At 42.9% G+C, this 26390-nt stretch overlaps 1 protein-coding gene across 2 annotated transcripts in view; it reads right to left on the bottom strand.

Annotated features, from left to right (window-relative positions):
- The window catches only part of LOC142400024 (cadherin-2-like), a 208287-nt gene that overhangs the window by 13733 nt on the left and 168164 nt on the right, over positions 1 to 26390 (bottom strand). Inside the window, exons 14-15 of one of the 2 annotated variants that reach the window (XM_075484583.1) lie at positions 21726 to 21865; positions 10684 to 10845 (exon numbers count right to left, since the gene is read on the bottom strand). In XM_075484583.1, the coding sequence (XP_075340698.1) occupies positions 10684 to 10845; positions 21726 to 21865 (302 nt within the window). Of the gene's footprint in view, positions 1 to 10683; positions 10846 to 21725; positions 21866 to 25454; positions 25660 to 26390 lie in introns of those variants that run through there. The other variant, XM_075484584.1, reaches the window with a different exon arrangement.

The raw sequence follows: 26390 nt of genomic DNA, 5'->3' as shown, positions 1-26390 counted from the left end.
AGCGAAAAGGGGGAGGTCCGTTAGATATTCCAAATGTCCGGAATTCTACAACACAGCCGGCCACTTGTCCGGCCAGTAAAAAAATCTAGCGTGAACCCTGAACGGGTTACTCCTTTTTACCAAAGTGGGTCCTTTTTAAACGTGTTTTAGATCTACCTCCCTGTTCTGGCTGCTGAAGGAGCCACTGGTGCACGGAGCCCGGCTGGACGTGTCCAGCGGAGCTACACCTGGACTGATGACAGCGCTATGCAAGGGAAAACTACTGGAGTTCAGCAGCTGGTGGACACTGCGGGGCCGGCACTGGCACATTCACAGGCTGTGGGCTCTCTCCTGGGCATCAGGTCCGTCAGGGTAGCGAAGAAGGTCCTGGAGCTTTGGAGGCAGAGGCAGAGGCTCTCTGACAGAGAGAGAGGCCTCCTCTTGGACTACAACACAGGGGTGGAACCGGACCCTGGAGACCCTTTTCCAGAGGTCTATGTGAGTCCCCAGCTTGGAGAGCTCAATGGACCTCTTCTCAAGGACCCCAAAAGTCTCAACTTTTGCACAGCTGAGAAAAAAAATCTTTACAACAACTGTGTGAAAATACTCAACAAGAGGGGTCTTTGTGACAGAGAGCCCACTGCAGGTTGGGAGCCGATGGAGCTGGTCCACAGGGCCAGTTCTCTACAAACCTCCCATAAAGAAACGAACTGCCGACCTCCAGTGGAGGATGTTACATGGTGCCATTGCCTCAAATGCTTTTCTCTCTGTTTTAAACCCGGTTGTGTCGAACCAGTGCCCTTTTTGTCTCTTTCGGGAGGCAGTTTTTCATGTTTTTAGCGAGTGTCAGAAGCTCTTCACTCTTTTTTTTTTTTTTTATTAATTTCTTTATTGAGCAACAATACAAAGACATAGAAAGGATTGGGTGGATCCCAAACATAAAAAATGCTCATTTGTTTTTGTTATACAATTTTCAGAAAAAACACCCACCCGCCCCTCCCACACAACGTCCCCAACAACCCCATGTTCTAAGCACAGTACATGAATGAAAGTAATTTAAAACCACAAACAGGAGGACAGGAAGAGAAAGGGAAGAGAAAAAGAACGAGACAAAACAAAAATACTAGCAACCTAAAAATAAATAATATTAGAAGGAGGAAAAAATAAATAAAAATAAAATAAAAGGGGGACAAAAAAAAGTAAATAAATAACTAAACAACAACTCAGACCTGCGTCTCTTCTGGTTCAATGTCTAGAGTGTCTATGATGGACAGCAGGGGGTCCCAAGTCCTGTTAAATTTACTCAATGAACCATTAAGGGAAAATCTAAGCCTCTCCAACTTCAAGTTGAAAAGAACTTCCTTGACCCATCGACTGCAAGAGGGGGGTGCAGTATGTTTCCAGTTAAGCAAAATTAAACGCCTTGCCAGTAAAGAACAGAAAGCCATGCAGGGGCTTTGCTTGCAAAGGATTTAGTTTGAAGAATACCAAAAAGAGCTGGGAGAGGACGGGGATCCTCCCCAACATCATAGGCTCTGTGGAGGGTACCAAATATTTCAGACCAAAAATGTTTCAACTTAGGGCATGACCAAAACATGTGGATGAGGTCAGCAGGAGACTGGTTACATCGATTACAGGTGTCTGCAACATTTGGGTAGAATTTTGACAATCTATGATTTGTATAATAGATCCTGTGTATTAATTTGCATTGGATTAGACCATGTCGTGCACAGATAGAGGAGCTGTGTACCAATTGTAGAATATTAGCCCACTGGTCCTCCTCAAGGGTCAGGCCCAGATCTTGTTCCCATAGGTTTTTTGTTTTTTGGGGGAAGACAGCGGTAGTGGAGTCTAATGCCCTAAAAATATGTGAAACATTCCCTCTCTGATTAGGGTCCAACAAGAAAAGTTTATCTACCAAGGTTAGTGCAGGAATATTCGGAAAGTCAGGGTATTTTTTCTGCACAAAGTTCCTAATTTGAAAAAACCTAAAGAGGTGGGAGGGAGGAAGCTTAAATTTGGTCGATAAGCCAGTAAAGGACATGAAAGTGCCACCATCATAAAGATCCTTAATTGTGATAATGCCCCTCTCAAACCACAATTTAAAGGCAGAGTCCGTAATAGATGGTTTGAAATTATGGTTATCTAATATTGGTGCATAGATTGAGCAGTCTCTCAGGCCAAAATGCCTTCTGAATTGCAACCAGATTTTGAGGGACTGTTTGACTACTGGGTTTTTACTTGCATTCGCCGTTGACAAAGTGAGGGGAGAACAAAGCCACGCCCTCAATGAGGACTGAGATGAAGACATTTCAATGTCTACCCAAGCGGGCTGGTTGGTCCTGGATTTATCGGTCCAATATAGCAGTTTATGAATATTGGCTGCCCAGTAATAGTGTAAAAAATTGGGGAGAGCAAGACCCCCTACTCTTTTAGGCAGTTGCAATATTTTTTTTCGTATACGCACAGGTTTATTAGCCCAGAGAAACTTAGACATTGATTTGTCCAATTTGTCAAAAAACTTTTTTGAAGTGAGTACAGGGATATGTTGAAAGAGATAGAGAAACTTTGGCAATATGGCCATCTTAATAAGGTTCACCCTGCCAGCCAACGACAAAGGTAGAGTGGACCACCTGGCAAAGTCATCCTCGACCTTAGCAAGCAAGGGGACAAAGTTTTTATTGAAAGTGTCAGTCAGAGTCTTGGTTATGATTATACCTAGATATTTAAAACTACTGTCTGCCCTTCTAAAAGGAGCTATGCTGTCTGGGAGAGCCCCAACCAACTTGTTCAATGCAAATATTTCGCTTTTCCCAAAATTGAGTTTGTAGCCAGACAGTTGGCCAAATTTTTTTAAGATGTCTAAGGTAACTGGGAGTGATGTGGATGGGTTGGACACATAAAGGAGCAAGTCATCGGCATATAAAGATAGTTTATGTTCAGTGTTGTTACGAAAAATACCATGAAATCCTGGTGCAGATCTCAACCAGATCGCTAACGGCTCAATAGCTATAGCAAACAATAAGGGGGATAGTGGACAACCTTGTCTTGTACCACGTTGGAGTTGAAAAGGAGATGAGAAGGTATTATTTGTTTGTACACATGCAACTGGGGATGAATATAGCAATTTGACCCATGAAATGAAGCCAGACCCCAACCCAAATCTATCCATTACCTCAAACAGGAAGTCCCATTCTACCCTGTCAAATGCTTTTTCAGCGTCCAGCAACACCACAACCTCTGGGACGCTGGAGCTGGGAGTGTTGAGTATATTGAAAAGCCTTCTAGTGTTGTGAAATGAGTGTCTACCCAACATAAAGCCTGTTTGGTCTGGTGAAATAATACTTGGTAAAATCTGTTGGAGACGAAGGGACAAAAGTTTAGCCAAAATCTTGTAATCAACATTTAAGAGCGATATGGGTCTGAAGCTACTACAAAGTAGTGGGTCCTTGTCCTTTTTTGCTCTTCACTCTTTTAACAACCGTGTTTAAACTGTTTAACAAGTCTTTTAGTATCATACATTTTATTCAATGGCGCACGGTACAAGAAAACAAACCAAAGGAAGTTTCTGCTCCTAAATTTAATCTCTGGTGAAGCAAAGTTGGCTATTTATGTTTCCAGGAGAAACAAAGTAGGAGAAAAAGCAGGTCAGGAGGCGTCTCAGTGTGGTGCTGCAGCCTCAGGTGCAGACTGGGCCTAGAATTTAGCTTTTACAAACTTACAGATGATCGAGACAGTTTTAAAAGCATCTGGTGTTATAACAATATTCTTTGTACTGTTGTTGAAAATGAACTGCATTTTGCACATTTTCTCAAAAATTAACTAATCCTGTTTGACATATTAAATAAAAAATCTAAATCAAATCTTCTTATTATTATTATTGGGGCCTGCCATAGCATTGCATAGGAAAGCACTGCACTATGCAGTGCTCTCCATGCAAATGCATGGCAAGGCACCTATTACTATTCTGTTGGCAAAAGTCTATGGGATTTAACATTGAAAACGTCTTCCCAACAATATATATATCAAAACGACCGGCTCGATGAGTTTTCGCGGGCTATTACTTTTATTGAAGATTGGAGTTACCATGGCGACGTAATAAGCAAAAAACAGCCCCCCAAAGCCCCCCTAGGAATAAACAGGGGGATGACCTGGAAAAATCATAAAAACCCCAAAATCTTGAGCAGTTACTGTGTCATCATGCATTAACCTAGAAATGCCATTCAAATGTCAGTTTGTAGACACGTCCGTGCTGTGTTCAGAAGTGAAGACGCCATGTCGATACCTGCTGCGGATTTCCCACAGCATGCCTCCAAGCGACACAAAGTTTTGGCCAAAATCTGAAAAATTTGAATTTTTAGAGCACAACTGCCATTTCATTAGAGTGTGGGAAGAGCAAGAGTTCTGACCTCAGATTCATTTTCGAATTGCCCTCACGCCTACAAATATCGCTCCAATGCCATTATGTACTGTCATAATATAGGCACGCATGTTGGGATTCATAAAATGTTTTCATATTTCATCTAGGGCTGACCGTTTGCTCTCAGAGCCCCTCAGAGCAAAGTGATGTCGGGACTCAAAGACCTCAAATCCCCATTTTAATTCATCCAATTCTCAGAATCTCAGCAGCTCCTGCAGCCCTTCTTTCTCTCATCCGTGCTTTCACTGTGAATATGCTACAGATCTGAAACGCGGCAATGTTGAAGTCCAAAGGCGTCCCTCGCTCATTCTGCGAGAATTTTTTCCGTAGCTCTTACGGTTTCCGAATGGGAAGCATCTGTTCGTAGAGGTTTTTTTGGCTCTGAGAAGCCTGAGTCTCATATAATTAGTGTAGCAGCAGCTGGGGCAGCTTAACTGTCAGTTAAATGAGGGAGATTAATTACCATAGAAACAAGGCTATTAGTGGCCCAGCCAGTCCTTTGAAGTTTCAACAGCACAATTAACCTCTTTAAAGGGACAATTCGCCTCTTTAAAGGGACAGTTCGCCGCTTTAAAGGGCCAGTTTGCCTCTTTAAAGGGCCAGTTCGCCTCTTTAAAGGGACAGTTCGCCGCTTTAAAGGGACAGTTCGCCTCTTTAAAGGGCCAGTTCGCCTCTTTAAAGGGCCAGTTCGCCTCTTTAAAGGGCCAGTTCGCCTCTTTAAAGGGACAGTTTGCCGCTTTAAAGGGCCAGTTCGCCTCTTTAAAGGGACTGTTCGCCGCTTTAAGAAGAAGCATCCATGTCATCCTTTGATGCAGTTTAGGCTTGAATGCTTCTTCTTTAGGCCTTGCGAACCATTCCTGAGCAGCCGTGATTGGTTGAGCGATACGCACACTTTGGCAGGCCCCTTCTAAATTTCTTCAGAAATTTTCTAGTTATTATCATTGTTCTTAAATACAATCATGGTAAATATTCAATTTTTTTTGAGCCATTTGACTAATTTGAATTTCCCCCACTGGGGGATGTATAAAGTATTTTTCTATTCTATTCTCCTGGCAAACAACCAATGAATGTTGATGAGATGAGCTGGACATCTAGGGTTTGCTTTTAGCCTTAGCACAAACCACTGGTCTCTTGCTGCACTTCTGTGTCATTGCACACCAGTTATTAAAGTGCTAAATGTTTTGTCCTTGAAGCAAGCAGCGAATGCAATGCATGTCTACCAACTCATCGTGTAGGTTTATTCAACCCGAAAAACAATTACCTCTTCTAATACAAGTTCTCTAAAAATCAAGCCAATCATTTCTCAAAATCACTTTTTATTGCCAATTAATATAAAATATTGCCTCCATTTTAAATCTGTGCATCAGCGACCATATCCTCATTGAAGTGACTGAATGAACTCTTGGTGTTCATCCTTTCAAGATAAAAATGATAGCAGTGTTATTTTTCTTTTTTTAAAGTCTGAATGCTACCTATGCTTATGAGTATCTGTGAGGAAAATTCTAGCTGTGACCTTTCACAGATGTGTGAGAAGAAAAAGCACCAGTCACATGATGGCTAAAATGAAAAACCATCCATACTATAAAATGTCATTTTTGTCTTCCTCAGAGTAAGACTCCATGAATATACAAATACCTTTTCAAATCTTTGATACTTAATATGAAGCCTACAAATAATGTTTATTCTTCTTCTTAAGGCATATTTTGTCATGTTGTAAGGTTAGTCTGTCCATGGCGACATGACCGAGTACTAAAAAGCTTAGCTGCAGGTATTGAAGATAAACGAAGGGAGGGTCTAAGGTGAAGATAGTGGCAATTCAGTTTGTCCAAGAGGGGGAGAAAGTTAATAAGACGATAAGGAGGCACGGCAGCTTGGAGGATGCTTGTGATTGGGAGATGCAGGCAGATTTAGGAGATGAGCTTGTTGTTCCCCAGAGATAGCCTCTCAGTCTTGTTGTCTAGGAGTAGAATGAGAGTCTATTTCATAGAGCTGACTGTTCCTTGGGAGGAATTAGTAGCAGAAGCGTATGAAAGGAAAAAGCTTAGATATGTAGAGTTGGGGGCAGAAGCAGAGCAGCGAGGATGGAAGGTTAGAATCTGTCCAGTGGAAGTAGGATGTAGAGGATTTGTTGCAAAGTCTGTTGTCTCATTGTTGAGGGAGCTGGGTGTAAGTGGACAGAGTGTGAGGAAAATAGTGAAGGAAGTGTCAGATGAGGCAGTAAAGTCCAGTCAGTGGATTTGGATTAGAAGAAGCAATAGCAGCTGGGGGCCCAGCAGGGGGGGCACTTAGGGTAAACAGACTCTCGGAAGAAGCAAAGAAGAAATCCAGGATGTATTTAAGTGGAGGGTGTGTGGCCCATGTGAGCCTTTTGAAAACAGGTGGCCATTTTAGGTGAGTTGGCCTGTATGGCTTTGTTTTTGCTGGAATTTTTAGTGACTGTAGGACTGTTTAGGAGAGTTTGTCTGCTGACTCTGCTCGTGTGTTATCTTTACCTCTTTCTATTTATACCCCCTACCCGAACCAGGGTTTGTATCCCCACCCCGCTGTGACTGGTGTGCAGTTGGTGAGAGGCTGAGAGGCTCAGATTTTAAGTGAGTTAAAAGAAAAAAATCTATTTCTGGTAGAGGGACTTACAAACTACAAGTGTTCTATTAACCATCCCACTGAACTTATTTGGTTGTTGTGTCACTGTGGTATGTAGAGGATATGCAGTGTTGTTCATTATGTTTAGTAACTTGTACAACCTTCTTCTTTGCATAATCAGCTCCAGGGGCTCCAGAGCAGTCCTCATTCAGCCTACTTAAACCTCTTATTCAGTTTCAGTTGCTGCTGCTCCAACAGATGGCTCCAAAGCAGATTGCACTCTCCACCAGAGGCTTACAGAAGATATGCAACATCTGGCTGCAGACTGTTGTCCAGGTGAACACGCAAGTATGTGTAGTCTTCCACCACCTCCATTTCCTCAAAGTATGACAATGGTGGCTTATACCTGGTCCTCCTAAAATCTACTTTGGCTTGTTCACATTTATGACAAGCCAATTATTCCCACACTATGCCACAAAGCTGCCAATAAAAGCTATGAACCATTCAGGCAGAAAAAAGGCTCCTAACTCAAGGGATGAACCAGTGTTGTGTCCAACTTAGCAAAGAAGCCATTTTAAACTGGATCTTTAGGCACTTTTCCCAGCAGCCTGTCACAGAGACACATCATTTGTTCCCATTTCTTTAGCTGCATCTCTGAAAAACAGCAAAGATAACACAGTGTGACAGACAGAAAACAGGATTTCTGCAGCAACAAGGTGATTCCCAAAGAGCTGTTAGATGAAAACTTGGCATATCTCAGCATGGTGTGCAGTGTGTCCTTAAAATATTTGAGGAAACTGGACATGTGGAGGACAAAAGAAGAAGTGTCAGGCCTAAAGAACTATCTACAGCAGATGAACAGGATCTGAAATCCAGCAAAGACCTGACACAGGAGCTGAGAGATGCATCTGGACCTTCAGCTGATCCATCTGCTGTTGGCCCAAGCCTCATCAGAAATGGGCTCCATGGAAGGGTGGCTGTCAAGAAGCCGTTCTTAAGGAAGGGAAACAGGGAGAAAAGGCTGAGCTGTGCCAAAGGACACAAGAAGTGGGCTGAAAACCAGTGGCAACAGGTCTGATGGAGGGATGAATCCTCCCCAGAGCCTGGACCTCAACATTACTGAAGCAGGGTGGGATCATGTTGGCAGAGAACGGAACAAACTAGTCCATGCATTTGTTACTTCAAGATTGGACTACTGTAATTCTTTATTATTGGGTTGTCCCACATAAGCCGCTTTCGGACTGTAGGAACCTTTGGCAGTTGTAATAACCTTTTAATCCGCGGGGCCGTTTTCTCCCGTGTTCGGACATACAGGAACTCGGGGCTTTCTCCCTTAGTTCCTATAACTATTTAGCTCCTTCTCCGAGGTCGGGTCTTTTCATAGTTCTTATAGAACGAATCTAACGGAGGTGTGTGGTGGTCGGTAGCTACGCCCCATGTCACGCTATCACGGCTGAAATGTTTCCTCATAGACACAGACACAACCGGCGCGTGTTTAATAAGTTAAACTTACACTGGTCTCATTTGTCTGCAGCGCTCTGCTCTCCTTTCTTCCTTCATGAAATGAAAAAGTATCTCCTGACTCTCTCTGTGAGCTCTTCCAGCCTCGATATTAGACGCCCGATGTGATCGTCCATGATTAATATCACCATCATGCAGACCATGAACACGGTGGCCTCCCCGCTCTCCATGTTAGCTTCTTGGTGGTGTTTTTTCTTCTTTAATTACTTTTACTGTTTTGTTTTGTGTTTGAATGTAGCGCTAAACGGCTAACGGCTAACACGTCACTGAAGCAGACGGCTGCACGCGGCGCATCAGTCCCTATCAGGTCCCGACTCATGTGCGAATGCAGACTGAAACAGAAGGACAGTTATCAGAACGAAATTCGAGGAGGGTAGTTCTGATAACTACTTCTTAGAACGGTCTGTCCGAAAGCGGCTATATTCTCTGAAAAGCCTCCAGCTGATCCAAAATGCTGCAGCCAGAGTTCTAATGAGAACTAACAGGAGAGATCATATTTCTCCAGTTTTAGCTTCTCTTCATTGGCTCCCTGTTAAATTCAGAATAGAATTTAAGATTCTTCTCCTTACATATAAAGCTCTTAATGACCGAGCTCCATCATATCTTAAAGATCTCATTGTAAGATATTTTCCTAACAGAGCACTTCATTCCCAAACTGCAGGTTTACTTGAGGTTCCCAGAGTTTCTAAAAGTAGAATGGGAGGCAGAGCCTTCAGTTATCAGGCCCCTCTCTGTGGAACCAGCTGCCAGTTTGGGAGGCAGAGCCTTCAGTTATCAGGCCCCTCTCTGTGGAACCAGCTGCCAGTAAATGTCCGGGAAGCAGACACCCTTTCCACTTTTAAGACCAGGCTTAAAACTTTCCTTTTTTATAAAGCTTATAGTTAGGGATGGCTCAGGTAATCCTGAAACATCCCATAGTTAAGCTGCTATAGACCCAGACTGCTGGGGGGCCTCATCTGTCACACCTTTCCTCACTTTACTCTCTTTATGTATATGTGACATTATTGTGGTCATTAACTCGTGTTTCCCTGTTCCAACAGATATCCTTTGAATGGTGTTACAGTGCCCCCCCCTCCCCCCTTTCTGTCTTCTCAAACCCCAGCTGGTGGAGGCGGATGGCCACCCTTCCTGAGTCTGGTTCTGCCAGAGGTTTCTTCATGTTAAAAGGGAGTCGTTTCTCTCCACAGTCGCCTCAGGCACGCTCAGGCCGGGAGATTGGACCGAAAAAGGAAAAGTTTCGGTGCAATCTGTTGGTTTTCTTAGCTAGGAAATTGTTTTTGAATTGGCTCTATATGAACGAATTGGATTATTTTATGAATAATTATGATTACAATGAATTGAATTCCAATTGGCTTGAATTGGACTTACTATCTAAGTGCCTTGAGATGACATTTGTTGTATTTGGCGCTATATAAATAAAAATGAATTGAATTGAACAAAAGGCAGCCCACATCCAAAGAAGAGCTTTGGGATGTCCTTCAAGAAGCCTGGAGAACTATTCCTGTATTCGGTTTTGCTTTATGTATGCCTTTAGCAGTTATGCTTTCCATCTTACTTAGGCTGCTCTCATCAGCTTATAATCATATCATTGATAAAAACACATTTATTTTTCAGTTTCATGTTTTTTTACATTTTATGTGTGAGCTGCTGAAGAGCTGTAGATAGAACATGCAACCACAGCCTGGTGAACTGGACAAAGCACCTGTGATGAGATGTGCCCATTTTTTCTCACTAGAGGAAGAAATTACACAAATGATTCAAAGCGTGAATATAGTCTAAATGTGCAGAAGTTTGTTGAATAATTTCTGTATTTATTTAAACATTCATTCAATTTTTTTTAAAATAGCCATAGCCATCATAGTCAAACTAATTGTGTGGCTATGATGCTTTACACCCAGGGAGAGAACAGAAATAAAAGAAGCAGAAGAACATTGGCAAATCCAATTTCTATGGACACTGTTCATTCACTGCTTTTATTTCACTGAAGATGTGATTCATCACTTTCTGTGAGCCGAGAAGTGTGTGGCAGAAAGCAGCATTAAATCTGTGCAAACAAACTGAACCTCATTGAGGACTGGAAACCTTCCATGAAATTTTAGACATCAGTGTTGCCATAGAGTATGTCCCCGATGTATCTGTCAGCAGATACAGAAACACTCAGACCCAACTTATTCTTGTACCTCTTGGATGAAATCTCCAATGTCTCCTTGGTGGGGGGCAGCAGAGCGGAGGGGGTACTGGTGATCATGATGGAGGGGCCTCTCATCCAGACGTCTGATGCCCACTTTCAGACACTCTGGCTCCAGGGCATCAGGCTGCTGCAGCTGGCTCAGATCATAGTCCTAAACACCAACACAAAGTCAAACACTCACATTTTAGAATTACAGTTACTCAAGCCAAGCTATTTTTAAGTGCAAAGCACAGTATTACAAACATTTTTGCTTCAAGGGGAAAGGAAATACTTCATTGCGCCAGCCAGCCAGATTACACTGAGTGGAGCGGGTGACTGGTCCAAGATGGCGGCCCCACGGCTCGTCAGCACCAATAGGCAGTAGCGGTCGATGCGGCGTCTATTCTTATGTCTATGAGCTGGACCATTGGCATGATTAAGTATAAAGGAGGACAAGGTATAGCATTCCAATGTTAGCATCCCTCTACAATTTAAAACAGTGATAAATGTGTCTCTGCCGCTCCAAAGAAGAGAAACTTTGATAAAATACATCGTCCGTGTAGTAATCAATGCACATTGTTGGTCAATATTTACCGAAAACTGCGTCGTAAATGTTAAACTTGTTTTTGTGCTCCGTTCCACTAAAATCCGTTCAAACTGACTGACAACGCTGGGATGTTGGAACTATTCGGAGCTGCATGAACCACGTGACCATGGGTCTGTTAGTTTAAAAAGTGTCGGAACGCTCTTTGTATAAGGCTCTGGTAACGCAGAATGTTCGAGTGGAAGTGAATGTGTTGTTGCCAGGGGTAACGGGACGTTTTCGTATGCCCGTATGTGTTGATGTTTTGAGCTGTCATTAAAACTAAATATAAATGGATCAAGCCGGCCCTCGATCATTCTACATGGTATCAGAAGTAGTTTCAAAGTTTCAAGAGACAAAGTAAGACGGTCAGCAAAAAGAAAAAGATAAAGTTTAACCCTCCAGAAAACGTTACCAGGGTTCTCAAGTTTTCAAGTTTGCTTGGAGTGAGATTCGGGCGGGGCAGGGGCCGGGCCGTATGCGCGGGGGGGTTTCTTTCGTTTTTTTACACTAAATTCTGCTATATTTTAAAATAAATTGTTTTAGGTAAGCTAAGTCTTAACAAACAAAAAAACAGACAACTTAAATTAAGAAAAACAAACATAACCCCAAATGGGCCCCTTGAGCAGTCCCTCTCTGTGTGTGTTTGTTTATGAGTGTTGTTGTAAGTGTTTGTGGCAGATTTTGATGCTTGATGACTGATATTGGGGGCTCCCATTTAAAGCACTGTGGCTCAATGTCAGCCATTTTCACAGTCATGATGGATGACAGAGTTCCATTCAGAAACAAAGTGTTCCTGGTCTTGGTTTTATTGAGCGCCACCATGGAAAAAACCCTCTCTGCATCAGCATTTCAGTGTGGCAGAACTAATACCAGTTTGGTAATTGTAGATAGCCTTATTGGGAATCTGCTCATACCAGTCACCTTTGAAAAAAATGAACCACCGAAGCCTAATTACACTCCTACATATTTTTCATTTTTCATTAAGTTGCTCATGTCAAAGGGTGTGTGCTGAATATTTAGGTCTACTACTCCAACGAACACTTTAATCGGCAGGTATTGGTCTTTTACAACGAGTAGGAAAACTATTGTAGCTAATAAAAGATTAAAATAAATGAAGATATGACCTGCTGATGATCCTCTTGGTTCTCTTCCACCTCCAGCTCGTCTACAACTTCTGCACGCATTCAGAGCATAATAGGTTATGTCCGCTGTGCATTCATGGAACGCGTGCTTGCAGCTGAAAGCTATTTCCGACCTCACCCAGCAACAAGAAATTCTGTTTTCTGATTGGCTGAGAAATTCTATTTTGTTATTTGCCGATGGGTTGCTAAATCCAGACAGCTGTACCAGAGCTATAGTTCTGAGCTGTGCGAGCGCACAGTAACCTGCCATTGACTCGTTTATAGTATAGGCCATTAGAATTTCTGTGCGACGAAGTTGATCATTTCTCAGCGTGAGAAATGGCATGTGTGGCGTGTGAGCGTGTGAACTTGTTGAAATGCGTGTGTTTCACGCTCATTGCGTGAAACTTGAGAGCCCTGCGTTACTTTTGACAAGCCGCCTGAGTGGAAGCGACAGTTCGAGCAAAGACAAATACAAGTGAGCTGCCTGACTTATGTACGGAAGCGTATTGCTGCCACTCTACGAAAAAAAAAGGAGGCTCAGTATCACGTTATTACGTGAAAAGTTTATTGTTATAACAATATCTTTTTCACGTTTTAACAATATATTTATCACGTTATAACATGAAACTATCACGTTATTTCAAGATACAAATTTTCACGTTATAACGCGAGAGTATGGTTTTAAGATACTAGCCTATTTGCTTCTCCCACTGTGAACTTGGCGCCGCATGACACATCGTCGTGTCTCAAAATGTGGATGCTCAACTGTCCATATATCTTCGAGGTCGTGGTGTGCCAGAAGACTGTCCCCTTCGCATGGAGCAAGATCATGTAAGTGTAATTGCTGAATAAAAATGTCATTTTTACAGCCCATCTAATTCAATCGTTATGTATGGTTAGCTTACGGTGGCTAATTTAGCTAGCCAGTAAGCCTGGTAAGCAGCTCCTCGACTGTTTGTAGAAGCAGGTACACGCTGAGTTTGAGGAAGAAAAACACACTTAGCATAGAATTTGCTATGGGTTAGGAAGGCACTGCAATGTCCACAACATTGTTATAGCAAATGTATAAAATATATTTAGGATAAAATGCCAGTGGCAATACCAGTAAATGTTGCCTTTTAGCAATACTTCGGCGCTATTCTACCCATCGCTCTGTTTTCCGGGATCACAGCGAGATATCAGTAGGAAAAGAAACGAGCAAACTCTCTACAACATAAGCCAAATCCTGGCGCAGCAGCTAAAGCTAACCCCATCGGGCACTTTGCTTTAGCTTTAGTGATGTGCCTGGGCGAACGAACGAGACGGCTCTTCGAAGTGAACGATCAGAGCCAGCTCCTGATTGTGCCGGGGCCATTTCCACTCTTACTCTCCCGCTCCCCCGCTCCCCCTCTCTCTTTCTCTCATTGTTGTGCAGTTTGTCCAGCGCTGTATTATTATACTATCGCTTGATGTGGGTTTCCTATAATATAATAATAAATACGCACAGACGCAAGGATGTGGTAACAATTGTTTACTCAATCACTAGGCAACGACATCAGACAGGAATAATCGATCATGGAACTCAATTATCGCAACAGTCAAACACATTCGAGCATCGAGTGGTGGCTAGAATACAAACTGTGGCAGCGAGTGTAGAGGTCCAGTCCAGGTAGACAGTTGGTAAGGGCAAGGGTATTATACCAACTATACTTATTATATATCACCTACTACCCCTCTGTTTTTCCTTTGTGTGTACATAAGTAATGTAGTCTTGTACTTCAGTTGTAATTATTATGTCTGTCTTGACAGATTGATGCCACAGTCATTGATTGTATGGATGAGAACACTCTGGCTGGCTACATTCCAACTTAAGGAGATCGGATTGCAGCAAGACACTTCTGTTTGCAACATAATGGTGCAAGTGCAAAAGAATCAACAAAACATTCAATGCTTGAAAAACTGAAAAAAAAGATGGGCATTGGTGGGAATGATGATGACACTAATAACCAGGAGACTTCTACTGCAAAACGGAAAAGAAGTTATGCGAAAAACAACAAATGGGCAGAAAAAACGACGGCGGTGGCCGGCGGTGTCCCGTTGAACTGAATGGTAAATGCAGACAGGGCAGGAGCGGAACTACCGCAGCCGCGGACTGTCCGGTGTGAAAAGCCAAGTAGAACACACCGCCTGATAACTGGCGTTAAGACTGCCATCGTCTCGCTGCCGTCGTCTCGCTGCCGCCACGCCACGCTCTAGTCTGAAATCGGCCTAAGAGTCAACATGCCACGTAAAATTAGGCCCAGGGTTAAAGTACATGCGCCGCATCAAGCGATTTCTCCGTCTTTGTTCAACACCACGAGGGTCGAGAAACTTCAACAAATGCAACATATCCAGCTTGGATGCAGTTGAGATGGTGGAGCTTATATCCATGGAGCCTTCCGTGCTCATCCAGCTGATCAATGAGGAACGATGCTACCTCAAGAGGATCAGATTCATTCTTTCTTCGATACAAACCCATGCGTTTCAAAATCCTTCTTAGAGTACGCATACTAATAACAATATTATCCACTGTGTTCAATAACTGTAAAATCTCTCCATGTCTCAAACCAAGATTAAAGTATAATTCAATTGAATCGTGTAAACGAGCCATAGCCTACTCTTGCCTCATCTCTGTTTCTGTCTTATCTTGAAATAACGTAAAACCATACTTTCTTTTGACATGAAAGTCAAAAGAAAGTATTTTCACGTTTTAACGTGAAAATATCTTATCTTGAAATAACGTGATAATATCACGTTATAACGTGAACTTTTGTATCTTGAAATAACGTGATAGTTTCACGTTATAACGTGATAAATATATTGTTAAAACGTGAAAAAGATATTGTTATAACAATAAACGTTTCACGTAATAACGTGATACTGAGCCTCCTTTTTTTTTCGTAGTGGCAGCAATACGCTTCCGTACTTATGCCATGGGCAACGAGGCCGCAAACATTTTTAAGTCATTCACGTTTGCTCACGACGAGGACAGCAATGGCTTTTTCATCGTTACCGGGAAGTTTAACGACTACTTTTTTCCGAGGAGGAATATTATGCACTAACGGGCATGTTTTTACCAACGGATCAACGGCCGGGTGAGAAGGAAGAATGTTCCATCAGAGCCCTGTATATAGCGGAACTAATGTTGCCACAGTAACAGTTACTCAGTAACGCAGAGTGTTCAAGTGGAAGTGAATGTGTTGTTGCCGGGGCTTACGGGACGTTTTCTCATGTTACCTATGTTGTTTTAAAAAAAACCTACTCTTGATTCAGAAGTGTTGGCTCATTATAGACCTATATCCAATCTCCCTTTTATGTCTAAAGTTCTTGAAAAAATAGTTGCAGCTCAGCTTTGTGATCACTTACACAGAAATAATCTGTTTGAAGAGTTTCAGTCAGGATTCAGAGTGCATCATAGCACAGAAACTGCACTGCTGAAAGTTACCAATGATCTCCTCTTAGCCTCTGATAGCGGACTTGTGTCTGTGCTTGTCCTGTTGGATCTCAGTGCTGCATTTGATATGGTCGATCACAGTATCTTATTACACAGACTTGAACATGTTATTGGGATTAAAGGAACTGCATTAGGCTGGTTTAAGTCATATTTATCTGATAGATTTCAGTTTGTTCTTGTAAATGAAGAATCTTCCTCACACACCAGAGTAAGTCATGGAGTTCCCCAGGGTTCTGTGCTTGGACCGATTCTTTTCACTTTATACATGCTTCCATTAGGTAACATTATTAGACAGCATGGCATAAATTTCCATTGCTATGCTGATGATACCCAGCTGTACTTATCTATAAACCAGATGAACCCAATAGGTTGGTCAGACTACAAGCATGTCTTAAAGACATAAAGACCTGGATGACTCAGAACTGTCTGCTTCTAAATTCAGACAAAACTGAAGTCGTTATCTTTGGACCTGAGCGTTTCAGGGAGAAATTGTCTAGCTAGATGGTATTTCCTTGGCTTCTAGTTCTACAGTGAGGAACCTTGGAGTTATTTTTGACCAGAACTTATCATTTGACTCGCATATAAAACAGGTTTCTAGGACTGCCTTCTTTCACCTTCGTAATATTGTTAAAATCAGGAACATCTTGTCTCAGAGTGATGCAGAAAAACTAATTCATGCATTTGTTACTTCAAGATTGGACTACTGTAATTCTTTATTATTGGGCTGTCCCACATATTCTCTGAAAAGCCTTCAGTTGATCCAAAATGCTGCAGCCAGAGTTTTGATGAGAACTAACAGGAGAGATCATATTTCTCCAGTTTTAGCTTCTCTTCATTGGCTCCCTGTTAAATTCAGAATAGAATTTAAGATTCTTCTCCTTATATATAAAGCTCTTAATGACCGAGCTCCATCATATCTTAAAGATCTCATTGTAAGATATTTTCCTAACAGAGCACTTCGTTCCCAAACTGCAGGTTTACTTGAGGTTCCCAGAGTTTCTAAAAGTAGAATGGGAGGCAGAGCCTTCAGTTATCAGGCCCCTCTCTGTGGAATAAGCTGCCAGTAAATGTCCGGGAAGCAGACACCCTTTCCACTTTTAAGACCAGGCTTAAAACTTTCCTTTTTTATAAAGCTTATAGTTAGGTCTGTTGAATCTGATAGTGTATCTGCTAGTGTGTCTTGTCCTGCCTCCACCTCTGGCACCTTCTATACTTTCATTACCCCCTACCCGAACCAGGGTTTGCATCCCCACCCCGCTGTGACTGGTGTGCAGTTGGTGAGAGGCTGAGGTAGCTTGTGGCTGTAAAAAGATGGTTGTTGTGGTGTGAGGAGCAGATCTATATAGGGAGTATAGGGAATTACTCACTGAGTCTGCTCCTTTATTTTATTATTTATTTTTTCGTTAGCACAAGTTTCTTGTGTTTACCTTGAATAGGGATGGCTCAGGTAATCCTGAAACATCCCATAGTTAAGCTGCTATAGGCCCAGACTGCTGGGGGGCCTCATCTGTCACACCTTTCCTCACTTTACTCTCTTTATGTATATGTGACATTATTGTGGTCATTAACTCGTGTTTCCCTGTTCCAACAAGTATCTTTTGAATGGTGTTACAGTGTTTGTTGTCCCCTCTTTTCTGTCTTCTCAAACCCCAGCTGGTGGAGGCGGATGGCCACCCTTCCTGAGTCTGGTTCTGCCAGAGGTTTCTTCCTGTCCAAAGGGAGTCGTTTCTCTCCACAGTCGCCTCAGGTATGCTCAGGACGGGAGATTGGACTGAAGACAAGTTTCAGTGCAATCTGTTGGTTTCCTTAACGAGGAAATGGTTTTTGAATTGGCTCTATATGTATGAATTGGATTATTTTGAAATGAATTATGATTACAATGAATTGTACTCCAATTGGCTTGAATTGGACTATATCATTGAAGTGCCTCGATATGATATTTGTTGTAATTTGGCGCTTTATAAATAAATTGAATTGAATTGAATTGATGGATGAAAGTCAAACAAGACAGTCACCAAGTTAAGCCCACACTTTAATCTGTTGGAAGGTGGTGTTGAGTAGCCTGTCTGTGATATTGTTTGACTTATTCTTTAGTTTTCAAACTGATAAGATTCATCAGGTTAAAATTTAAGGAATGCTAAAATAGACATTTAAAAAAAAAAAGCTGAAATCTACCATTTAGATGAACAATTTTTATACTTTTTAACTAAACGCTCATTGAGATAAAGCAGCAACAAAAGTATCTGAGTCAAACTGGGGCCAAATGCATCTAGTTCATCATATTCTACATTTCAAGCCAGACAGGAACAGGATTGTATTGTACAGATTTGAGAATAATCTTCCAAGAATGAGTTCCTGTTTCTCCATGGAGAGGCCATGTGGCTAATGCTCCTGCTAAGTGGGACGGAGAGAAATAGAGAAAGTGGTTCTGAATCGGGATGACGGAATCACACCTGCATCCATGGCATTCATAAACAAAGATGGTGGCAGCTGTAGTCACCATCAGTTCTGTACATATTAATAACAGAATAACAGTCAATCTATGTGCAACTGTACAGTTATACAGTTGCCTCCTTTCTTAATAAACTGCTGTTCAAAGATGCTCTCTTTCTTCGGGTAAATAAGGGTTAACATATCCCCAGTAGAAGTGCAAAGCAGCTTATGTGCTTGGCATAAGCAGAGAAGTTGTTTGGAGAGACACATGAAATTGTTCTCCAACAGAGAGCAATTAATCCTGTTTGGAGGCCCTCTTTATAGTACACTGAGGCTACGGCTACACGAAAACGAAACAAGGGTTTTTTTAAAAACGGGTACGAAAACGATTTCGACCACACAGGGAAGCTTCTCTGTCCAGATGGAAACGCGATGCTTGCTGAAAACGATGCAGTACACACGCCACACCTCTATGTGCGCTGTAAGCCACCCCCACCGGTTACACCAGAACAATAGAAGAAGCAATGCGCATGCGTGTACGCCCCTACTTCTACCAGCGCGAAGCTCACGTTGTTCCTTCAACAACGCCGCTGTAGTTAGCAGTGTCTGCAGCAGTGCTGCTATCAATGTTGTGGGGTCCATGATGATCGCTGTCTGTCCTTGTTGTGTTGTTTTCTTCTTCCGGATTTTGAATAGAAGCCGCTTTTTGTTGTGGTCACTGACGTATGTGTATTGAGAATGAGGAGTTATCGTCATAGTACAGAGCCCCGCCCCTATCCGCCATGTTGGCAGAATGCTAGCAAGAAAATGCCATTCTCTCCGTTCGTTTACATTGTACGCGTGTGTTTTTAAATCAGTAAGTTTAAACAGTGCGGAATTGCAAGAACATGCCTGGAAATCACTGCTGTGTGAAGAACTGTTCCAGTACCTCACATAATACGTTTGGGAAACATAGGAACAACGAAATACATTTTTTTTCGGTTTCCTAAATGGATGCAGCATCAGGGAGAGCAGGCGTCTGACCTGACGAGGAGACGCCGGGTTGCCTGGCTGGCTGGACCTTACTTTCGATTGCACCCCTCCGTCGATGAGTGTGTTCTCTACATTTTCACTCGGGTAGTTATCTAAAAATCTCTTTATGTTGTTGTCTCTTAAAGCTACGAAGTTACTTTATGTTGTTGCAAACCCTGAAGTGCACCTGACGTTGCTGCCTAGCGAGCTAACTAGCGAACTGTTGCCTGTTCGAAAATGCTCAATTTGCAAACTGTTGCCTCTTCGAAAATTAATGTTAACTACCCCCTAATGTGGCTAATGTGTTAATATGTACCCCTTCAGCCCTTTTGTCATACCATGAGCAGCGTTACCCTCTCAGTCTGTATCTTTATTTTGCATGTGTTCTGTGATGGGTTTGCCATTGATTGCATAGATTTTTTTTATAAACTATTTATTCTGTTGTAGGTAAGCCATCATATGAGATGTTGGAGAACCACGCTGACAGGACAAATTCAGATTTTTACATTCAACTGTACCTGTGCACATGCTGCTCAAATGTGAGGGTGAAAACCTAATGCCTTTAGATAAGATTGTCACTGTTTGCTGTGCCTTAACGAACATGTGCAAAAGTGTTGTTTGAGTTCATTCCTCATTGTTCATTACTTTTTAATTTGTTTGAAATAAATGTTTGAGTGCCTTGTTCATTACCTTTTAATTTGTTTGAAATAAATGCTTGAAACAACTTGATATGGCTTAACAATGTTTATTAACAGAACAGGAAAAAAGAATAAGGGTGCAAGGTGCAGAATGCAATATACCTCTAGGAAAAGTTAACAGTGCAAAAGAACATGTGTGCATTCAGAATAAAAAGTATAAAAATTTCCAGCATGTAAACATTGACAACAAGCAATAATAAAATAATTCTGTTACTAGTGCAAAAGAACAAAGAAACACTATTCAGCACAAGAAGAGCAAAACCATGGCGTGTCAGCGGAGGGTCTGTCCACAAGCCCCACACAACTGAAGTGATACCACTGGACTGGTAAGTGGAGGCTCAGAGTCTCCGTGAATGCAGGACCTGTAAAATAAATAAAGTGAAATAAACTAAACAGTAAAAAGCATTTATTTCAAGTTACAGTCTACACTTTAGACACATTGATAATGGCTTAAATCTAACCAGGAATGTACGCCTTGCAATCACACATAAGTACCCTAGCCAACCCAGAACTGGTTTGTTCACTTTGCAGCCCCCAACACCCAACACAATAACCTGCTACAGTATGTGTCGTTGGGCTAAAATCAAATGACAACTAAATACCTAAACATAAGCTTTAGCATACATCAAAACATTGGAAACGTTTGTGTACATTGAACATCTCGTTAATCTAGTGTTTACAAAACAAGTCGCAGTTAATTACGTTGTCATTTTGGTCAAGAAGTGTCTCAATGCAATGTAATTACAACACACTAAAATGCATGACAAGAACCTTACCTTTGCCAGTACAACGCTGTTATCATCACCAGAGCCACCTGGAGGCTTGTAGATGGCCAAGTCCTGCACCCAGCCACAGCAGAAAGTCTCGTACGATTCCAAAGATTTGTGACTTTTAAACTCCTGCATAGTGTAGTAGCTTACACCAAAGACAAGATAATTGACTATGTCCATATATGTGCACGGAGGTAACTGGTCCAGGTCTCTGTGCCATTCTGCTGCAGGGAGCTCGTAAGGATCAATATTTTGGATGTTGGACAGTTTCTCTAAATACCGCTGCTTTGCGCTTGTAATAAGCTTGTCCCTGTAAGGTCCCTTTTCTTTCGCCTTATCTCTCTCCATTGCTTTGCTTTCTTTCTTTCTTTTGTATTTTGTCTCTGCCCTGCCGAAATGACAAATGCGAGAAGATATCCGTTAAGTTAATGGCGTTGCCCCTGGCAACCAATAGATTCTTCTGCCAACATGGCCGACCGGCTGACCGGAGTCACGTGACTCCTCATTCTCAATACGTCACTGCGTTAGCCATGTGGCTGTGCAGACGTAAACAAATCCGTTTTCGCTGTAACAATGGAAACGAAACGACACCGTTTTCAAATCTTCCCACTCTGGAACCCGTTCTCAAAAACTATCGTTTTGGGGTAGTGGGAATGCCGGCTCCGTGTGGCCGCGACAGCCAAACGATAAGAAAAAGTATCGTTTACAGTGAAAAACGTTTTCGTGTAGCCGTAGCCTGAATCTTAGCTGGAGGACAGATGATTGAAAACCGTAGAGAGGGAGAATGTTTGTCTGTAGAACACATTCTGTGTGTATCTGTGAATGTGTGTGTTTCAGTAGAACTGGCAGTGAAAGAAGAGGGAGTAAAAGAAAAAATGAAAGTCATTTTGTATCAACGTGTCTGTAGTTTTCAACAGCGCGTCTGTGGTTGGGTATTTCTAATTGTATGAGTGCATACCTGGTCCTCTTCTCCACCACCTTCTTCATCATATTTGAGTATGTTGTCTCGGACGTCGTCCTCTGGGTCGATTAGAAGCTGCTTGGCCTGACGCTCCTTGTCCCTCCTTTTCATCCACATCACAAACAGCAGCACCAGCACTGCAGGAGGAGTGTGACAAAAGGGGATAAGGAACTAGTTCATTAAAGAGACAAATCTATCTCCACTCAACATCAGTCAGTGTCCGCAGTGAGCACCAGGGACTACCCTAAGGTTAATGAGAGGCTGCCTTGATGACTGAATGAACAAGTCTAAAACTGTACAGCTCCTTTAGCTACGAAAGCATTTCAAATTGGAGAACAATGAAGACGAAAATACTTTTTGTTTTCATACAACACCTAATCCATCATGGATTTTCCTACTATAAACACTACTAAATCAAAATGTTACTAATGTTGACACCAACACTATGTTGCCTGACCTCGGTTCGTTACTTAAGTCCAGAAGACATTATTCAAAGTATTTAAATACTTTGCATTGTCATCAAAGTAAGATGCATCATAACTGCAGTTTTTCTGCTGGGTGCCATGCTGACAGTCGCAGTTCAATTCCAAACAAAAACAACTGAAATCCCAGAATTCTAAAAAATAATGCAGTCCTTATCTAGAGACAGCTGGTGGGGTTTATAAGTCCATGTGAATATCTCTTTCTGTTTGTATGAACCGGGGGGGATTTATGAGACAGAAGAGCTCTGGGTGTGTGTATGCTGATCCCGCACAGTGCCACATGCAAGGGCCAAAAACAGGATGCTGAGTAGAATTCAAGTGAGAGCAATTTAGGAGTTACAATCTGATAACTGGCTTTTCACAATTGGTCAAATCTTTCAGCGAAACCATCAGGAAAGGCTGGCTGCTAGTAGCCTCAAGACAATAGAAAATGCAGAGCTTCCCTCCAACTCTACAGAGTGTCTCCTTTTATCACACGATCAATCTGGGCCTTGATTGAAGCTCTACTAGCTTAATGTGACCTTACATAAGAGAGGGTAGAAAATAGTCATTTTGTTTTCACTGTAGTGTAGGCACAAAGATGAGGGATCTATCAAGCACTGCAATGAAATGGGAACTACCTGTGTCGATCAAGGCTCAAAACATGCAAATATAAAGTTCTACTTCAAATACTTTTAAGTGATGAATCATTTCTCCTTTCTGAACTTTAACTGACACTTTAGCTGTAATATTTCAGTGTTCCCGCCTCAGAACAAGTTCATTGCTTGTACCTTTTTCTTTAGGCTTATTTGTAATGGCTATTTTTTTCTCAGTTCTAAAACCTAGAATATTTTACTGAATAAGTGGCATGAAAGAATGCACACTGCACTGCTCAACTGCTTTGAGCTGTTTCTTCTGATATTCTGACATTTGCTGCTTCCTGCTTCTGATCAATCTGTCTTTGTTGACAGGATATGTACCTCAGACTTTTAAGGTTGCTGTAATTAAACCTTTACTTAAAAAACCTACTCTTGATTCAGAAGTGTTGGCTCATTATAGACCTATATTCAATCTCCCTTTTATGTCTAAAGTTCTTGAAAAAAAAAAAATAGTTGCAGCTCAGCTTTGTGATCATTTACACAGAAATAATCTGTTTGAAGAGTTTCAGTCAGGATTCAGAGTGCATCATAGCACAGAAACTGCACTGCTGAAAGTTACCAATGATCTCCTCTTAGCCTCTGATAGCGGACTTGTGTCTGTGCTTGTCCTGTTGGATCTCAGTGCTGCATTTGATACGGTCGATCACAGTATCTTATTACACAGACTTGAACATGTTATTGGGATTAAAGGAACTGCATTAGGCTGGTTTAAGTCATATTTATCTGATAGAATCTGATAGTGTGTCTGCTAGTGTGTCTTGTCCTGCCTCCACCTCTGGCACCCTCTATACTTTCATTACCCCCTACCCGAACCAGGGTTTGCATCCCCACCCCGCTGTGACTGGTGTGCAGTTGGTGAGAGGCTGAGGTAGCTTGTGGCTGTAAAAAGATGGTTGTTGTGGTGTGAGGAGCAGATCTATATAGGGAGTATAGGGAATTACTCACTGAGTCTGGTCCTTTATTTTATTATTTATTTTTTCGTTAGCACAAGTTTCTTGTGTTTACCTTGAATAGGGATGGCTCAGGTGATCCTGAAACATCCCATAGTTAAGCTGCTATAGGCCCAGACTGCTGGGGGGCCTCATCTGTCACACCTTTCCTCACTTTACTCTCTTTATGTATATGTGATATTATTGTGGTCATTAACTCGTGTTTCCCTGTTCCAACAGATATCCCCCCCCCCCCCTTTCTGTCTTCTCAAACCCCAGCTGGTCGAGGCGGATGGCCACCCTTCCTGGTTCTGGTTCTGCCAGAGGTTTCTTCCTGTTAAAAGGGAGTCGTTTCTCTCCACAGTCGCCTCAGGCACGCTCAGGCCGGGAGATTGGACCGAAAAACAAAAAGTTTTCAGTGCAATCTGTTGGTTTCCTTAGCTAGGAAATTGTTTTTGAATTGGCTCTATATGAACGAATTGGATTATTTTATGAATAATTATGATTACAATTAATTGAATTCCAATTGGCTTGAATTGGACTTATTATCTAAGTGCCTTGAGATGACATTTGTTATATTTGGCGCTATATAAATAAAAATGAATTGAAGAGTGCAGACGTGTCTCTGCTTCCTCCTGCTGCTTATTGCTTTACTCGCTTTTAAATCATTCTACTTCTCTCCACAAGTCTTGGATATAATCTTATTCTTTTTCTTTTAATTGTATATCTGTAAACGGTATTAGCCCTCTCTTTACAAAGCGAATCGGACAGAACAATGTCTCCTAACCCTGTAGTATCTGTCACGGAGTGTGGGTGAGTAGGATCCAAAAGCGACAGGAAACTCCTCGTTGTGGAAAAGGAATGTATTTTATTAATAATAATCCAAGGAAAAGGAAGCAAACATACACCGAACTGAGCCAGAGACATACAATAATCCGACAGGGAACAAGGGACAGAACCCCGGAGCTGCGGTGACGAGGGAACGCTGGAGCTCGGCGTAGGCAGAGGCGACTTGGAGGCGTGGGAGCTCGGCGTAGGCAGAGGCGACTTGGAGGCGTGGGAGCTCGGCGTAGGCAGAGGCGACTTGGAGGCGTGGGAGCTCGGCGTAGGCAGAGGCGACGTGGAGGCGTGGGAGCTCGGCGTAGGCAGAGGCGACTTGGAAGCGCTGAAGCTCGGCGTAGGCGGCGGCAGCGGCTGAGGCTCCTCCAGGAGCTGCAGGAGGACGCCCAAGAGGAAAGCTGACAGGCCGAGCAGTTCCTGCGGCTTCCCTGAGCTCACCTCCAGCTCAGGTGCAGCCTGATAACGAGGAGCTGGAGCAGGTGCAGTCAGGCGGGGCTCTGGTGCTCGGAGCTGACGAGGAACGGGCTCTGGTGCTCGGAGCTGACGAGGAACGGGCTCAGGTGCTCGGAGCTGACGAGGAGCGGGCTCTGGGGTCTTTAGGCGGCGCGGGGCTGTGGCGGCGGCAGGGACCCCCTGGCGAGGAGCACTGGAACCTCCCCGGGAACAGTGGGGAGCGTTTCCCCGAGATCTCTTGCCGTTGGCGAGGTGACCCTCCCGTAGGACCTGGGAGGCATCACCCACTGCAGATGCCTCTGCCGAGCGTCGACCAGACCGGCGTCCTCCTCGTCCCAAGGACGGCCGGTTCTGAGGAGGTGGACAGTCCCAATATCGCCGGGGGCCACACCCGGGAGGCACGATCGCCAGCCGGGTGCCCCAGAAAGGTGAGCGCTGCCTCCTTCTCCACGCGGCGCTCGTACCTTATTGCCTCCCGGCGAAAGTACTCAAAAAGAGTAATCTGTCCTGGTCCTGCTGCTGGATCCATCTTTGGTCGGATTATTCTGTCACGGAGTGTGGGTGAGTAGGATCCAAAAGCGACAGGAAACTCCTCGTTGTGGAAAAGGAATGTATTTTATTAACAATAATCCAAGGAAAAGGGAGCAAACATACACCGAACTGAGCCAGAGACATACAATAATCCGACAGGGAACAAGGGACAGAACTGAACTTAAATACACATGAGGGTAATCAAGGGAACTCAAAACATCTGGGGCTAATTAACCAGGGAAAACCAAAAATACAGGAGAGAACAAGGTGTCCAAAAACACAGATCCTGACAGTATCAGTGAGTTGCACACAGTGTGAGCAACTCTTTGTTAGGATAACACAGCTCCAGAAGAGAATTGAAACGCTGCAAGACATTCGTAAGAACAAGGAATTTATTGACTCTATAGCCGCTTTCGGACAGACCGTTCTAAGAAAGTAGTTATCAGAACTACCCTCCTCGAATTTCGTTCTGATAACTATCCTTCCCCTGCGGAACTGTTTCAGTCGGGACCTGATAGGGACTGATGCGCCGCGCGCAGCCGTCTGCTTCAGTGACGTGTTAGCCGTTAGCCGTTTAGCGCTACATTCAAACACAAAGCAAAACGGTAAAAGTAAGGAGAGTAGAAAAAACACCACCAAGAAGCTAATATGGAGAGCAGGGAGGCCACCGTGTTTATGGTCTGCATGATGGTGATATTAATCATGGACGATCACATCACGCGTCTAATATCGAGGCTGGAAAAGCTCACAGAGAGTTTTTCATTTCATGAAGGAAGAAAGGAGAGCAGA

The sequence above is a fragment of the Odontesthes bonariensis genome, chromosome 15, assembly GCF_027942865.1.
Source record: "Odontesthes bonariensis isolate fOdoBon6 chromosome 15, fOdoBon6.hap1, whole genome shotgun sequence".
NCBI classification, from domain to species: domain Eukaryota; kingdom Metazoa; phylum Chordata; class Actinopteri; order Atheriniformes; family Atherinopsidae; genus Odontesthes; species Odontesthes bonariensis.
Note: the sequence above shows the minus strand (reverse complement) of the source record. Positions and strands in the feature narration are given on the sequence as shown.